Source organism: Hibiscus syriacus, unplaced genomic scaffold (assembly GCF_006381635.1).
Source record: "Hibiscus syriacus cultivar Baekdansim isolate YM2019G1 unplaced genomic scaffold, ASM638163v2 tig00011079_pilon, whole genome shotgun sequence".
NCBI lineage: Eukaryota > Viridiplantae > Streptophyta > Magnoliopsida > Malvales > Malvaceae > Hibiscus > Hibiscus syriacus.
Genome location: NW_024062242.1, coordinates 499,577 through 517,581, shown reverse-complemented (window position 1 = coordinate 517,581; position 18,005 = coordinate 499,577). Strand labels below are relative to the sequence as shown.

The 18,005-nt window shown below is 35.2% G+C and overlaps 1 protein-coding gene across 1 annotated transcript in view; it reads right to left on the bottom strand.

Moving 5' to 3' along the window:
- The window catches only part of LOC120204566 (serine/threonine-protein kinase ATM-like), a 91,788-nt gene extending 73,783 nt beyond the window's left edge, over positions 1-18,005 (bottom strand). The window contains 15 exon segments of the mRNA XM_039204626.1: positions 10,601-10,675; positions 12,428-12,512; positions 12,686-12,742; positions 13,721-13,819; positions 15,104-15,113; positions 15,116-15,172; positions 15,175-15,205; positions 15,480-15,567; positions 15,666-15,805; positions 15,879-16,034; positions 16,154-16,323; positions 16,438-16,599; positions 17,000-17,143; positions 17,245-17,353; positions 17,816-18,005. Of these exon segments, the coding sequence (XP_039060557.1) occupies positions 10,601-10,675; positions 12,428-12,512; positions 12,686-12,742; positions 13,721-13,819; positions 15,104-15,113; positions 15,116-15,172; positions 15,175-15,205; positions 15,480-15,567; positions 15,666-15,805; positions 15,879-16,034; positions 16,154-16,323; positions 16,438-16,599; positions 17,000-17,143; positions 17,245-17,353; positions 17,816-17,893 (1,461 nt within the window). The 5' untranslated portion in view covers positions 17,894-18,005.

Sequence of the window (18,005 nt, the reverse complement as noted above, 5' to 3'; positions counted from 1 at the left end):
ACACAGTCTCCAATAAATTCATCAATTCAATCCACCAGATTTCTCCTCAATTTGATATCCCAAACCCAAGATGAAGAGCAGAACGAACCAAAGTCTAAAATTCCCCCCCCTTTATTAACAGATAAAACAAACATTCTAGGGAACCTATTCTTTAACGACATCCGTCCAATACACACATCATGCCAAAATAAAATAGACTTCCCATCCCAACTTTCAGAAACAGCAAATTTCAAGCAGACTCACCCAAAGCATCCTCTTTCATCCAGCTTTGAACAACATTCTTCCACAACCAAGAAGCATAGATAGGCACTTCTTCAATATAATGTCATTACAATCCAAATTATATTTACAACATATCATTTTTTTCCACCAGGAATCCTTTTCAGAAGAGAATTTCCACACCAATTTGCCTAAAAGGGCTCTATCCACTAACTGAAGATTAGAGATTCCCAACCCCCCACAGTCCTTTGGCGAACATTCAGTTGACCACCTAACCCAATGTAACTTTTTCCTCTCAGACGACCCTCCCCAAAGGAATCTAGCCATAATAGAGTTTAAATTTAATGTGGATGGGGCGGTAAGAAGTGATGGGTAGCAGGGTGGAATCGGAGAAATTTTTTTTTGATAAGAATGCTAGGCCTCGTTAACCCCCTTCTTGATTCATGGATCTTGTAGGGAAGCTCCTTAATCAGCGAAAGGGGGAAAAGAGTGCCTATATATTATACATCATAATAAATTACAACGAAAACAACAATAGTAATCCCCTTACAAAACACAGAAAATCAAGAACCAACCCTAAACAGCCATCAACAACTTTACTAACTCCGCCTATGCCTTCTTTAACTAAGGCATCAGCCTCTAAATTGGTTGTCCTATTAACCTATTTAACAACACCTCCAAAGGCATTAAGCCTATGAAAAATATCTTTAATCAAGAAGGCATACACAACAGGACATAATTCAACCCCCTTAATCCAATCTACATCCACCTTACTATCACTCTCTATAATCAAACGGTCCTTGATACACTGTCAAAAATTTGCAAAGAAAGACAACCCCATAAGAAGAACCTTTAACTCCATTAACGTCAGAGGTCCCGGACCAGCAGGTTCTTTGAAATAGCCTATAGTAGAACCTGAGGAATCTTTTAAAACTCCTCCTAACCCGCTTTTCTTCCAATCCCTTGTAGTGGCAGCATCAACATTTAATTTAACAAAACCCATAGGAGGAGGAGACCAAAGTAAACTAGGAGTAATCTGATTAAAGCGGAGAGAAACTAAGTCCCCAAGAGAAGGATCGAAAATGAGTGAGTCCTTAGGAATAGACACTTCTTTATACTATGCTAAGAACCAAGAAACAAGCCTAAACCTTGCTAAAAAGAAGTATTCTACCTTATCAAACTTTCCCCCTTCAAACACCACAAAATTCCTCATTTTCCAAGTGGTCCAAAGAACGACCCCTGGAATAGAAGGCCAAATCGGAGAGTTGGACTTCAAACCATCCCAAGCTAGAAAGAAGCTTTTAGCATCCGCTGGTAAAACAGAAAAATCCTCCAAAAATTTAAAAACTTATTCCAAAGAGACCACACCACCGGACAAGAGAAAAACAAATGAGAGGGAGACTCATCCGACATCTTGCATAGGGGACACAACACATCTTCAATTCCTTGAACACCTCTTTTGACAAGTTCAGTCCTAACAGCCAGCTTCCCATGAGCGATCTGCCAAAGAAAACACACTACTCTTAGAGGCAGTATACCTTTCCAAATAATCTTCTTCCAGAAAAAGACCTCCGATCCCAAAGTCTCTGATGAACATAGATTAATAGATTAAAGAACAGTAAAAACCCCATCCCCAGTACCTTTCCAAATCAAACGATCAAAAAATTCTGATGAGAGTGAAAAATTTGTAATGATAGCCAACAAGTTAGACTAGTGTTCAAGTTCCCAGTCATGAAGATTTCTTCTAAACTTGACATCCCAATTCCAAACGAAAGAGATATACTCCCCAAATTCAGATAATTTCCCAAACTTATTTATGGAAATAGAAAATAGTCTTGGGAAAGTGACATAAAGTGGATGATCCAAAGCCCAAATATCTTGCCAAAACCGAATAGTTTTACCATCACCAACATGAAAACTACACATGCTTCTAAATTTTGAGCCAAAAAGTCTTCTTTAAAATGATTATTTAGCAGTGATCTCCAAATCCAGGATACCTTAGGTGGAATCTTACTGTCAAGAATTAAAACTGAAGAATCCAGTCTATATTTGGCACAAACAACTTCCCTCCAAACTGAATCCCTATCATTTGCAAACCTCCAAGTCCATTTCCCCAAAAGCGCTCTATTCATCAAGTTAAGATTAAGAACTCCTAAGCCCCCTTCACTCTTCGACTTGCTAACATTAGACTAGCTAACCCAGTGAATTTTTCTAATGCCATTTCCCCTTCCCCATAGGAAATTGGACATAATAGAGTTAAGGATTTTAAGAACCGAAACTGGAATTTTAAATATAGAAAGATAATATGTAGGAAGCGAACAAAGAACCTCCTTAATCAACACTAGTCTCCCTGCTAAAGAAAGAGATGTTGCCTTCCACCCGGTTAGCTTGTTAAAAAAATTATTAATGACAGGTTCCCAAATAGCTGCAGAATTTCTAGTAGCACCAAGGGGAAGCCCTAGATATTCAGAAGGAAATCTTCCAATTGAACATCCAATAGTAGTAGCCCATTCCAGCAGTTCCACCTCATTAACATTAACTCCAAACAATTTACTCTTCTTCAAATTCAACTGTAGACCAAAAACCACTTGAAAAACTCGAAGCACCCTTTTGACATTCTGAATTTGCATTTTCGAAGCACCAGAAAATATAATCAAATCATCAGCAAACTGTAAATGGGACACATTTACATACCCCTGTTCCCTACCAATCACCATTCCAGAAAATAAACCCTATGACACAGCCCTTCGAATCAGTAAATTAAGTAGCTCCCCTACTAAGTTAAACAACAAAGGAGACAGAGAACAACCCTGTCGAAGACCTTTAGTCATTGAGAATTCCTTAGAAGGAACTCCATTTACAAGAACCGAAACAGAAGCTGTAGTTACACACTGCTTAATCCAACCCCTCCATCTGGAACCAAAGCCCATTTTCTCCATTATTTTAAATAAAATAGACCACTCAACAGAATCGTAAGCTTTCTTGAAATCAACCTTGAATACACAGCCCTTGAGTCCATTTTTTTCTCCAATAATCAACTCCTTCATTAGCAATTAAAGAACAGTCCAGAATATGTCTACCGGGTATGAAGGCAAACTGAGTTGGACTAATGATGTCTGAAATGCAACCCCTTAATCTCCTCGACAAACACTTAGAAATGATCAACCCACCAACTAGGCTAATTGGCCTAAAGTCATCTAGACCGCCAATGTTAAAGACCTTTGGAATGAGAGTGATAAAGGTATGATTAACCCCATGTTCCCAATCTTTCCCCAAATAAAAATCATGAAAAAATTTCATAATATCAACCTTGAGGACATGCCAAAACCTTTTGAAGAATCCCATATTTAAACCATCCGTTCTCGGCGCTTTATTACTATCACAAGAATTTATAGTTTCCCAGACTTCCTCCTCTGTGAATTCCTTCTCTAAACATAGATTATGCTCAAATGAAATTCTAGGAAAATTCAACCTTATCTCTTCCACCTCTAAAGTCGAATGCTCATTGAAAATCTTAAAGAAGTGGTCTCTAATAGTGGTCTTAATGACAGACGATTCTTGAATAACATTACCCCCGATATTCAAAGCATTCAAAGCGTTCCTCCTCTTCCTAATAGAAGCACAATTATGGAAAAATCTTGTATTTCTATCTTCATCTTCTATCCATTTTGACTTGGAATTTTGGAACCAGATTTGCTCCTCTATTTTATAGTCTCCACAATTCTGTTTTTGCTGAAATTAACTCTGCTGCTATTTCACTATTAATACCATCCTGCACCTGTTGGATATCTAATTCTAGTTTGTGGATCCTCGATTCTAAGTCTGAAATACGAGCCCCTGGAAAATGATCCCACCTGCCCGCCCAATTCTTGATAGCAGTTTTTGTATTTCTCAGAATACTATAAATTCTAGCCTTCCTCTGATGATTCTTCCTTTCTTGAATTGAAGATCTGACCAAATCCTCAAACCCAACTTCTTCCATGAGATAATTAAAAAAGTTTAAAAGGTTTTTTACCCCAATTGACACCTCCATTTTCCAACAATAGAGCATTATGGTCTGAAAGAGATCTAGGCAGTAAGGTTTGCACCATATCAGGAAATGCAGCAAGAAATTGACCATCAACCAAAAATCGATCCAATCTAACATAAGTAGGGGTATCTTGATTATTGCACCAAGTAAACCTTCCTCCATTTAAGGGTAGATCAATTAAGCCTGTTTGCAGCATAAAAAGATTGAATATCCTCATTGAATTCCTGTTCTGAGTTCTTCCGATCTTCTCTTCTTCATGTAGGTATACATTAAAGTCCCCCTACACAAATAGGAGCCCTCTGACCACCTATAAACATGCTCAACTCTTCAAAAAAATATCTTTCTCCTCCTCTATTGAAGGCCCATAAACATTTATGAAAATGCAACTGAAATTATTGACACGAAATTTTTCGGATAAAACAATGAATCTTCTATAAATAAACTGATTTTTCAATTCGAAAATTTTATCATCCCAACAACTCATTAAACCCCCTGATGAGCAAACCGATGGAGATTCAAGAAACCCTTTAAAATTACTTAACCCCTTTCTTCTAAGAAAAGATCTAGGAATCTTCTCCATTTTCGTTTATTGTAGCCAAAGAAACTGTGGGTGATTTTTATCAATTAACCTCTGAACAGCCCTCTGCTTTTCTTTTCTCCTCAAACCTCTAACATTCCATGAGGCAATGATAAAATTAATCTTCATCATTAAATAGTCAACAATCTAAACCCCCATCAAGACCACCTTGATTGACCATATTCAAAGTGTAACATCCTCAATGCCGGGTTAGTGATTAATTTGTAAAGTTTCAGCATTTGGTGATTTAAGTAGAATGATGGAAGAGTTCAATGACTTATTTGAGTTATTTTGTGTAGGATTGAATTATAAAGAAAGAAGATTAGAAGGATAAAATGGTCTTTTTATAGCAATATAATTATTGGGGTTAGTATTATATTAACCACGTGGATGTATAGGAAATTAAAAACAAGCTTCCAGAGTCATCTTCTTCTTTCTTCTTCTTCATACGTGAGACCCAAGCTAAGGTAAGATTCTTTTGTTAGTGAATTTCTTGATGAATTTATGGTTGATTCATGACCATTAGGCAATAGTTAAGCTTAAAGGAAGTTTAAATTGTTTTAAAACCTCAAGATGAGAAGTATATGAAGAATTAAAGAAAGAAAGTAGAAAAGTGAAATCTTAGATTAGAGTTCATAATAAGAATTGAAAGTGAGATTTGACTTGTCATCAAGTTAATTAAGGGATATGAAGTGTTAGAATTGGAATTAGAACACCTTGAAAATTTAGTGTGATTCTTGAATGCCATGTAAATGATGGAATTTTGGGTTTAAAGAAGTGATTATGGAATAGAAATGGGTTTAAATATGTGTATGGAAGTTAGGAATATTAAAGGAAGTAAAATATGAAGGTTTAAGCTGAAATGAAGTGAATTTCGAGCTCAAAATAGGATTTCTGGGCTAGGGGAATCGATACCCATTCAAGGGGAATCGATACCCCCCCTCAAACGAATATGAATTTCCAGAATGCTAGAGGGGAATCGATACACCCAGGGGGGAACCGATTCCCCATAATGAAAAAAAAAAAAGAAAGAGAGACTTAACTATCAATTCCTTAATTTGGTAGGCTATTAGAGGTTAATTTCAAGACTTAGGCATCTGATAATCATCTTGAAAATTTTGCTTATGTAAATATTGAGCCTAATCGAGTTCCGGAACCATCAACAAGTAGGATCAATCGAGGGAAAGACAAAGAAATCTAGGTGAGTACATATGCATAGCATGAATATGTATTTTATTCAGTTCTAGACTTGTGATAAGTCTAGATTCAATATTTTGATACATGATAGTATTTCATATTATGATATATGACATGAATCCATACCATATGCATTATGGGACATGAATATGCAAGAAAAGTTATATGAGTTATGTGATAAAGGTATGAAAATAATATGTCTACGTGATACAAATTAGATAAATTGTGAAAGCCCATGTTATGTAAATGAGAACTATAGGTATAGTTGGCATGCCAAGGGTAGAGGGTCTATGTGGTCCTTCGAGACATATATGTATTCTTTGGAACATGTGTGAGGTCTGGTGAGACACCTACTTGATCCTTGGTATATGTATATGATTCTTAAGGAATGATATGTGGTCTTTCGGGACATATATGTATTCTTTGGAACATGTGTGAGGTCTGGTGAGACACATACTTGATCTTTGGTATATGTATATGATTCTTAAGGAATGATATGTGGTCCTTATGGACATTATTATATGGCACTACGGTGCAATTCTACGCGGCACTCCGGTGCAATTCTAAGTGGCACTTAGGTGCGATTATACGAGCTGTGGTGACAACATAGTGCACAACCTCACAATACTCACATACCTTAGGTTCTCTGTATGGTATCATGGGCTAATGAACTTACTAAGGCGAACTTATGAATGTGAATTTGATAAGTATATGTGTAAGAAACATGGTTTTGGTTATTGCATTGTTTACATACATCTTATTACTGCAACTCATCTCATTTTGGCAATTACTTTATATTTATTGATATTATTATTATATTGTCTCACTAAGTCGATGACTTAGCGTGTGAGTGTTTCACACGTAGGATCCGATGAAATAGACGATCGAGGTTAAGCAACTGGACAACATTACTCCTGCAACTATCAGATCAGAAGCAACTTAATCAGTAGGTCATTTTGTTATGAAAAGGGATGTTGGCATGTAATTAAAGAGTTAAGTTGTGTATGCTCTGAATATTTTGGTAAACTTATATTACTATATGTATATTATTGTATTTTTCGTAATATAAGTTCAAGTATTTTACTAATATTTGTAATGAGTTGTGTTTTAAAAGTCAATGTAATATCTCTGACTAGTATCCGGGTTGGGATACGAGTTGGGGGGTGTTACACAAAGCTTTCTCCAAGCTGATAATCTTATCCAGAAAAGCCTCCTTCCTTTGCTTAAAGGACACCCCCAATAACTTGTTGATTTCCCAAGTTGTTAGGGCTTCCTCTATTATATTCGAAAAAATCTGAAGAAGAAATTGTTGAGATGGACACATGTTCCAAAGCTTCCCTTAACAAGTGTCTTTTAGCTCTTCTGATGTCAAAGCCCGAAATGAATATAGTACTATAACCTTTTGACAACTCTCGTGCAACCTCCACTTCCACTATCTGTTGAGCATCTTGTGAGGGCTGAAAACTCCCCTCCTTACTGGTCAATTCCTCCTCTCTTTTAGGCATAACATTCAAAACACTCCCATGCCAGAATTTCCTGTCTATAGACCTTGTATAAACCCTCTTATAGCTGCTTGTTTTCCTTCTCTCTAACGAAACACTTTTTGAAGACAACGGTTTTTTATTTCTGTACCGCGATCTCCCCCTTGAAAAGCTTTCTGCCATATTATTACTTGGATCTAACAACATTAACTGCTGTCCAATTTTTCCTAACCCAGCCTGAAGACATTTCTCTGAAACTGACTTGTTTCCCTCTTCATTAGAATTTCCAGAATTAACAGTTTTGTGCTTGTGAATCATTCTGCCAAACTTGTCTATATTAATTGTTGGACCAGCTGGAATTATTTTTAAGACAACAAGCCCAAAATGTCCCTCATTATCTGATTGGGCCTGTGATCCATAACCAGAAAATTTTGAATTTCTGATTCCTAAGCCGGCATAATCACCAACTTTTATACTCCCAATGCTCTGACTTTCTGACAGTCCACCATTAATGCCATTCCTATCTATAGAAAGTCTTGGGGGCTGGTTTTCCCCACCAACTCCCCCAGAATCAGAAAAACCTCTATTGTCAAACCAGTTGTCAACTTTTTGCCGAAAGTCTTCTGCTGAACCATCTGTATCTTTCCCACTTTCTGACATCAATTTGAATTCTTCCTCTACAGTGAACTTCTCTCCAAACTGTCCCCCACCGTAACCTTCCACCGAAGAGCTGCCAAAAAAAGAACTTGAAGACTGGCATGTCGATCCCACCTTGATGCACACTTTAAATGATCTTCCATATAAACCAAGAGAGATCACCTCCGGAACATCAAAAGAACTTTCCACCCTTAATAAAATTTTCGTCGTTGTGAGGTCTTCTTTTTTCTAGTGGCATCATGAATGTCAACAACTATCCCCCATCTCCCTGCTATTTGTTCAAAGAACTGATCATTCCAGTATAACAGAGGAACCCCCACTAGTTCCACCAAACAGAAGGTCATTGGGACACCCTCATCATTCAACAAAGGTGCTAATCAATCAAACCATAACTCTAGTTCTTCTTTCCTCTTCAACCAAGAATCCCTCATCTCTTCCGATGAATTAAAGACAACACAAGAATTCCACACATGTCCCCATCTGGTAATTTGGACTTCAAAACCATCTTTAATTAACGCCTTCTTTTTTTTTTGATAGGAATAGGAGGCCTCATTAAAAACCTCCCTCTTAGTTGGCTCTTGTGAAAGAGGCAACTAGCGGAAGGAGGAAAATAGTACCTCATTTTATTAATAACCCATAATTACATAAGATACAACTTACATAATAAACTTCCCTAGATAAAATACATAACACTACAACAACAGAACACAACACCTCAACCAATCCCCTCTTTTGCTAACTTGTCTGCTTCCCAATTACAACTCCTTGGAATCCAATTAATAATAAAACCCCTAGCAGATACATAGGCCCCAATTTCCTCAACCAAAGAGCTACAGAACGTTGGGGCAGAAATAGGTATCAAGATCCAATCCACTGCTTTCCTTCTTAACTGACTCAATCTGAAATGAATGTTTAATAATCCCCGTTAATGACCTTTTAACCCAATTTGAGCTTTCGGAATGAATATGCATTTCCAGAGTATTTTTCTTCACTTTCCCCTTATGAATTCGCCTTTTTCCCCATTGCACTTTTGTTTGACAACAAAGCATCTTTGTAAGACCTAATATCCCTAAAACAATTGTTTAAAACTTTCGCCTGATTGAAATTGGATGTTCCAGCAATGTTCTGACTGAGGACCTTTTTTGAAGCAATATTCTTTCCCTCAAACCAGGAAGAAGCTCCCTTGTATCTTGCAGGACCAACTGAAATCTTTCTCCCGTCTATCAGAACACCATTTAAGACCTCGACTGCCCTCTTCAAACCATCCTCACTCTTAAACTGAACAAAGGCAAAAGTTGAAAATTTGTATTTTGGATTCCTAGTGACTTTGGGAATGAAAACTCTCTCAATAGAACCATGGACTATGAAAATATCCCTTAATGTACGTCGGGACACCCTCCTACTAAGATTGTCGATAAACACCGTCCAGTTCTCATCGGAAACTGACTTTCCTTTGAGACTCTCCCTCTCTACGTATTTCTCTCTCTCTCTCTCTTTTTAGAAGTCAAACATTTCATTAAATGATTACTGGCAATTGTTATGAAACTGAATAGGAGAAATTTTGAAAGACTCTAATAGCACTACTTTAGCCACTTTATCTAACGGTGTTGGTTCGGCTCCTCCTTTGGCCGAGTTGAAAGCCATTAAAAAAGGCATTGATTTTTTTCTTTCATCTTCCTAGGCATTGAAGGGAAGACTAATCATAGAGAGTGATTGCAAATCTGGAGTTGATTGGATTTTGTTGTCGTTTTCTGCTCCTTCATTTTTCAGTTCTTTGGTTGGGGAAATTGGGGCCTTAGTTTCTGCTAGGGAGATTAGTGTTAGACTGATTCCTAGGAGTTGTAATTGGGAGGCAGATAAATTAGCTATGGAGGGGATTGGATGAATGTTTTGGGTTTTCTAGATGTACTAATTGGGTTTGTTATTTATGGTTGTTTAAAGTGTAATGGTGTAATATTATGTATTTATTGAATTATCAATAAACTGACGTACTTTTTTCCTCCTTCCGCAAGTTGACACTTTTCAAGAGCCAACTAAGAGGGAGGTTTTTAACGAGGCCTCCTACTTCTATAAAAAAAACTAAATATGATTAAGATCTATAGGACTCATCGAATGATAAAATACCGACTTAAATTATATTCCCAATTAGCCTCTTTAAATAGAGGTTACATAGTTTACTTGAAATAAAATACTTATAAATAAACATAATAGAAAAGACTCCTAATGATATAAAATCTCATAAATAAAATCTCCTAATGTTTCTCCTAATAAAATAATAAACTAATATCTTCATATGATAATTACTATTATCATTATGTGACGCATAACAATAATGCATTGAGAAGCTCTTTTTCCAAACAAATTTCAGTGCATATTGAGAACAAAACATTAAAACTACTTACAAAAAAGTGCAAGAGGGAAAGGTGTAAGAGAACTTACAACTGGAATTACGTTGCTAAATGTTGGCAATCCATGCATAAGATGATTCCATATTAGCTGCCAACCACAATGAAACTGCAGTGTTTGTTAAATACCAAGTCAAACCAACCAAAAGTGAGAACTCACCCAACAATAACTATCAAGCAAAAGGTAAAATTAAAAAATAAGTCAAATATTGTTTGAAGATCGGTAAATATTTTAGCCATGTATTAAAGCAGCAGTGAGTATTTGTTTCTTTATTTAGTGCACTTGTATGTAATCAGATAAGATGTCCATTTTATTTGTTTCTTATTGCAATGGGTATTATCAATCCCCATAATTAAGAGATTGATTCAAATTTAGACTCTAGACCACATGGCCTCTCTAGGTAAATTTATGTACCATCACATCAATAAAAACAAAGCATCAATTTATCTTAATTTTCACATGGTATCAGAGTAGGCAATACCACATCATTGTTTCCTCCAAGAAAGATATCTTATGCCTATCATACAATGTCCATACCACATGTAAGAATCATTGTGCCTAAATGTGACGTTCATGACATGTGATAGGTACATTGTCCCTGCACACCATGGGGAATATTAATTTGGCGATTTGATCCCAAGTCAACTAACATGGGCACATCTTGAGACATATACAACAAAGACATCTCCACCTTTAGTCATTTGATTTTTGGTTGGATGCCCATCTTAAAATTTAACATGATACACTCTAATTACCAAGTCTAAAATGGCAAAATAAAATGCTATGATTGGTTGTCTTGAAAGGTTCCTTTTGAAGCTTTTCCGCCTCTAGAAGCATCTACCGCGATCATTCACAAAACTACTGAGAACTATTCTTTCTTATTCCTCAGCATAAACTTAATGGTTCCAGTTACATCGATTAATACAATTTTGGCACTCTTTTTTGTTTATGAATGGGAAGAGGAAATGGAGTGCTTAACTAGTGAGGCCAAAGCACTAGCAACGGGCGGAGCATTATTTGAAATCAAGCCTCGTCTAAAACTTTCTTAATATCGTACTACTAATACTTTAAGAACATGAATGTCAAACATAAATGGAATTTTTCAATAATATGGCCTAACTACAAAATATGCATTGTCCAATAGTAGCTCCCAAATAGAAAGTAAGAAAATATTCAGCTATATCTCTTCAATCATTTTGGTGTTTTTTTCTTTTTATAGTAAACATCAACAATGATAGCATAAAACATTTAACTCCAATATTCACCAGCTCTTTTATAATTCAAACTGCAGCATGAAAAACTCACTTATATAACTCACGGCAGATGAAAAACAGCACACATTTGTTAGAAACCGCTAGTTTAGCATTACAAAAATCTTAGATTCAAGAAACAAATTCTAATTGAGAAATAACTAAAGGTAGAGTCAAACTTAGATTTAAAACCATAACAATATTAATTGTAAACAACATGGAACAACACAAAATAACATTCCCCGGAGACCTAATACTAAAAAGGGACAAGCAATTCCAATGAACGGAGAACAAAAAAAGGGAAGCAAACAAAACAAAATCAAGGTAACAACTGTTTAGCATCCAAGAAAAACCAAAGTCAATTGGCACCAGGTTTAAAAACCAGACCTAGATATAAAGTAACATCAATTTCTAGACTTTAAAAATGTGAGATAACACCAATCAACACAATCAAGCCATGGAGCAAGGAGTAGACACCAAAATCCAATTTAGTACAAATAAATAAGCCAGCCTGAAATTATGAGTATCCTTTTGTAAATCAATATCTGAAACTTGTGGATATTAAATTACAGAAAACAATCCAAAAGCAAGAGTACTATGAAAAATATACCTCCTTTGAGTTACGAGATGAACCAAATGAAATCTCCTCTTGAGCTTTCAAAGGCAGCATCATGGATGAGATTTCCTGCAGACTCCTTTAAATGCAAGTAACAAATATAAGCTCAAAGGTAGAACCTAAACTCCATGCTAAATACAATTGATGTTGATAAATCAATCGTTGAATCTAATAATCGTGAAGACAATAATATACAGAATCAAAAAAATAAAAGCTCCAAGAATTCTAAATTTTATTGTCAGAAGGGTGTACCGCAAAGTCCAAAGTAAACCATCATAAGCATGTCCGACAATTGCATCATTCAAGATTCTGTAACATAAACATGTTGATCCAACAAAAAGAATTAACAATGATAAGGCCAAGGTTATGTTTCACAAAAATTAAGATAATACAAGAAAAAGAAAAGAAAATTATTTCCTGAAGATGTACCAACCATAAAATTCATAACTGGGCATGCATAAATCTCAACATGGAAGGCTTTAGGGTATCCCAATGTGAACATCCCCCCCAAAAAAAATTACATAAGAATTTTGAGTGGTACAATAGATGGTAGCCTCTACTGACCCATAAATTCCAATTCATACTAGGATTTGAACCTAGACCTTCAAGATCCAATAGATGGGGAGTAACCTTCCGGGGGGAACATGCAATGTCTTTGATGAAATAACTTGAGGCAAGCAAGTCCAATAACTAATACTCCCTCCATCCCACTAAATGTGTCTCTTTATATTTTTAAAATTGTCCCGTTCAAAATGTCCTATTTGAAAAGTCAACAAACAAAAACATTTATATTTCCTTTTTCACCCTTGTATGTCCCACTCTTTTGCACCTATCAAAATAAATCTATAAAATCTATCAATCACTTTTTAGGGATAATTTGTTCATTTCCCTTGGTCAAATATATCTCCTAAAACCATGTGCATAGTCAATATGAGACACAAATTATGGGACGATGGGAGTACAATGTTGTGTAGTCAAGTTTCAGAAATTATCAATCCTATACATCCTTATGCACAAGAATAAGAATATCTAAATGCATGCACTTGGTTAAGCATGCATGCATGCTTGTATTGCGCTTGTACCGAAAATAATACAAGTAAAATTCCCATAGCTTCTATCAAAAAAGAATGTTCCTCGCAGCTTTCAATGTGTCATTGCTAGTAATAATGATAAAGAAACCATATGAAGGAACAACTTTTTATGTATCAAATGTTCCCAAAAAGAAAGGAATTCAAGACAGCTAGACCCAATCAATTAAGACAATGTTTATAAAATGCCTGATTGTACCTTTCAAAGCTTGCACAAATGCCTTCAAACCAGTCGATAAAAAGATCCTTATTGATGCGAGTGTAGTAATTACGAATGAGATAACAAAATGCCACATTCCTACAGTAACACCATGCAGCTCAACTCAACTAAATGATTACGCAGAAAACAGAATAAGAGGAACTTACAGCATTATTGAGAAATATAAGCATAAGTTAGCAATTCATAGAGATTGAGCAAAAACACTAGCCATATCAAGAATAATTTTACAACAATGCCAGACAGTTTTATAAGTACAACGATAAAGTAGTATCAAGGTGTCACTTGAGGTATATGCAACAAGAACAATTTGAAGTCTAAAAAGTAAAAGAACCAAAGAATTAGAAATAGGTTGCCAGATTTGCAACAACATAACCCTTTTTAACATAAAATTAGAAACCAAAATAATGTATGAAAAGGGACTAAAAGGTAGAATTGTAAATGAACAGTGTTCAATAAATAGTTCCTGAATATTGTGTTTCTATTCATTTATGCTTGTTTATCAAGCTAAATTAACAAGCATAAACAAGATATTGAGACTCGTTCATTAAACAAACCAAACACAAAGCATGTTCAGTTCATTTATGTTCACAACAAGCTCATTTATGAATAGTTCAAAGCACATTTGATAAATCATTTAAAGCTCATTCAAAACTTGTTTATTGTTCATTTATTGTAATGCTAGTGTTATTATTTTTTGTGTTTTTGTTTTATTTATAATATATAATTACTAGTATTTATGTTTGAATATATTATATCTAAAAATAAGAAATTCATTCATTTTTTTGTTTGTTTGTTTAAATTTGTTTATTTATAATTCATGAACAAATTTTTAATTGTTCGTGAACATGATCATTTAATTCAAACAAATGAAAATGGACACCTAATTTAAATAAATGGACACAAATAAGCTTAAAAATAATCAAGCTGAAATGAACAAAGGTTCATTCATTCAAGCTTTGTTCATTTATAGCCCTGGATGGGTTTGTTTTGTGGGGAAGGTTTGTATTTAAGGTGGTTTTTACCCTGGATGTATTTTCTGTTTTAGTAATAAAATTTGGGCACTCTTTTCCTCCTTCCAATGTCCGTTGAGATACCTATGTAGCTTGACGGTTAAGAAGGGGGTTTTAACGAGGCCCTTTTCCTATCAAAAAAATAATTATAGCCCTGCTAAAAGGAAATGGCATAGAATGAAACAAGAATAGTCAAACAAGCTCAGAAAGGCTTCACTGGAATAACATGTGATATTTTAAAAATTATTTTATAATAGGAAATCAAACATGGAAATTAACAAAGGAAAAGTAATCAAAAAGCAAATCAGTCCAGAATATGTAGTATAAAGTACTTTTTCCAGGTTAAACATACCATAACCATTTCCTTCCACAAGTGCCTCCTTTAGACGGGCAGCTGTACTCTCTCTTTTAAACCTTTTTCATTTGATGTTGCTCCGCTTGTATGTGTGCATTCCTGTCATGTTTCATTAAGAATGACTAAGCCGTTAAAATTTAAAGAATTCAAGCACTAAAACTGGCAATTTCAACGAATAATTAGTTGAATTTATATCAACACCACCCAAACTCAAAAATATAATTCAAGATTCAACACAAATATGCAGCAAATTGAAATTATGTAAGTTCAAATCGAAAAAGAAATACCTAAACATAAATACTTTTGAGAGTATAGCATAGCATCAGTTCTAGTAAAAATATAGCTATTAGATATAGGCATGAGAACAGAATACCTTATACAGTACAAGTGCAGCAAGTTCCACAAGAATTTGCTGAGAACTACTCAAGGTTCCAAGCTTATCATCCTTGGTTCCATCTCTCCTAAATTTATGACCATACATCAAATAACAAGAAACAGGCAGTAAAACAAAAGGGAGGTGGGGCCAGAATAGGAATAGGATAAAGATTAAAACACTCACCAAGAAGTACCAGGAATTGATGAATTGCTTAGATCTAGTTCCTTACATATGACATCAAAGAGCTGGTCAACCAATAAACTCCCATCAGTTACACCTCTAACTAAATTCAGCTGTAACCTAGCATAAAGAACAAGTGCATCCTACAAAATAAAAAAATACATAAGATACAACCCATAAATTCAAGTTTAGTTAGGATTTGGAATAAGTGTTAACCTTAAGACCCTTATCACGTGTTGTCAGCCAACAACGAGAAACAACTGGTTGTATAGCGTTATGGATCTCTAAGGACTGACAACTTAAATTTGGACCATCCTTTAACAAGTACGTATTAATACACTCAATTAACTTGTAAGAAACTTTTCTTCATCCCTGAACATGTGCAGCAAAGGAAAACAGTAATCAGATCACTTTCAGCAATCTCTATAGACAATGATTAAAATCAGCAGATGAAGGCAAAATAAAAATGAAAGCATGCCGATTTCAACAACCATATACCTTATATTTGAAAATATCTTAACAAACCCCTTCACGATATCTTCCCTAAGGTTATCCGTGAAATCTCCAGGAGGATTTTCTAGAAGAGAATGAAGGGTTAGGAGGATGCTATTTTTCTCTGTCAATGTTGTCACCACCTTTTCCATGTAGAAAACCATAAGACCTGGCCAAAATATCTTAAAATAAACTTGAGAAGACTAAACAGTTCCAAACAAGGATTGTCAATATAAAAACAGGAAAATATATGTGCTTCTAATATAAACAATAATAAACTCACCAGAATAAATTTTCTTCCTCATATGAAATCGGTAGTCTTTGACCAGCAAAAGATGTCGTAATATACTCCCATATTCAGACTGAAAACTTGGAACATTGTTTATCACATCCAGTATGTGACTAAAAAGTGTCTTAACCACAGACAACAACGGAAACATATTTCCTGAAAGTAAAATGGTGTGATATATCAATTTATGCTCCAAGCATAGGTGAAAGCACAAAATGCAGGGAACCAGCACAAACCTTTTAGCTGGTCTATCAATATGGACTTTTAAAAGTAAGATGTAGCATGGCCTTTAATAAATTAAGTCTTAGGTTAGGACTAACTTTCGACTTTGTTTGCAGTAGCCACCAGATATTTGCAAGGTAGTTTTACAATTTTCTATTTTCGGTTGAAATCACCAATTGGCTGGCATTAACATGAAGGATTTTACTTGACTGAAAACCACAACCCTTGAGTTAAGATAAAGGAATCCAAGACTACCCAGCTGTTGATAACACAGACGCAACTAAATATTTTTATCCTGTATAAATCATAAGGAGCAAATCAATCAGATGCTAACCTGGAAGCTTAGTATCTTCAGCTCGTTGAATGGCAATTCTAAGAGTTTTTGCAAATATTAACTTAGGTGCTCGTCGCTTGCTTGCTGATATCTCCAATGATACACACTGTGTAAGCAACTTAACAAGAAATGGCCACGTTTCAGCTGCAAATAACAATATAACCAATGTCAATTACATTCGAACTATGTTTTCATAAAACACCTAAAGAAAACATGCCAAAAATACAAGCAGACATGTATCTTACACGGTGGAATCTCATTTGGTTTAAGCTTTGCAGTATTCTGTCCAATAACTTTACAAAATCCGATTGATCTTTCTCCCTCTAGCCACATACTCAACAACTTTACTCCTTCCTGAAAATGCCAACAAAATTTAAAAAAACCGAAAATAAATTCAGTTAGTAACAGAGTAAGCACATATACTACAATATGCGCACATTTTCAAAACGATCCAAATGTTTCTATTTTTTCAAGTATCAAATCAAAAATACAAGAACGCAGAATTGGTTTGATGGTCCCTTACGAAATATGATGAAAATAGCTTTTAGTTCCCGATATATTGTGAGAAAGTATTTTAAAAAAAAATCCTTAAGGTAATGCCATGAGTCGTTAAACCAAGAAAACCTTAAAATCCTAATTATTTCTTCTTCTTCTTCTCTTTATTTTCGATGCACGAAAATAGGAACTTCGAAAATCAACAATACTTTCATCGGTCATCAAAACCGGAGCGAATGAGAAAAAAAATAAGAAAGGAAATAAAAACAAATTTCAAGTCCGATTATACTGAGAAGAAAGCATATAGTAAAAGGGTTTTACTTCGCGGGCTTTGGCTTTATCCGAGGAGAGCTTGGATACGATCTCTTGAACATCACCGGAAGTAACCACGGCCGCCATTGGGAAGGGACTTCACAGCAAAAGAATATACTACATAAACAGGAGAATGGAGGGAATCAACCAATAGTGTTTGGGTAATGGGAAGAGTGGAAAAGTGTTGTTTTATTTGTAT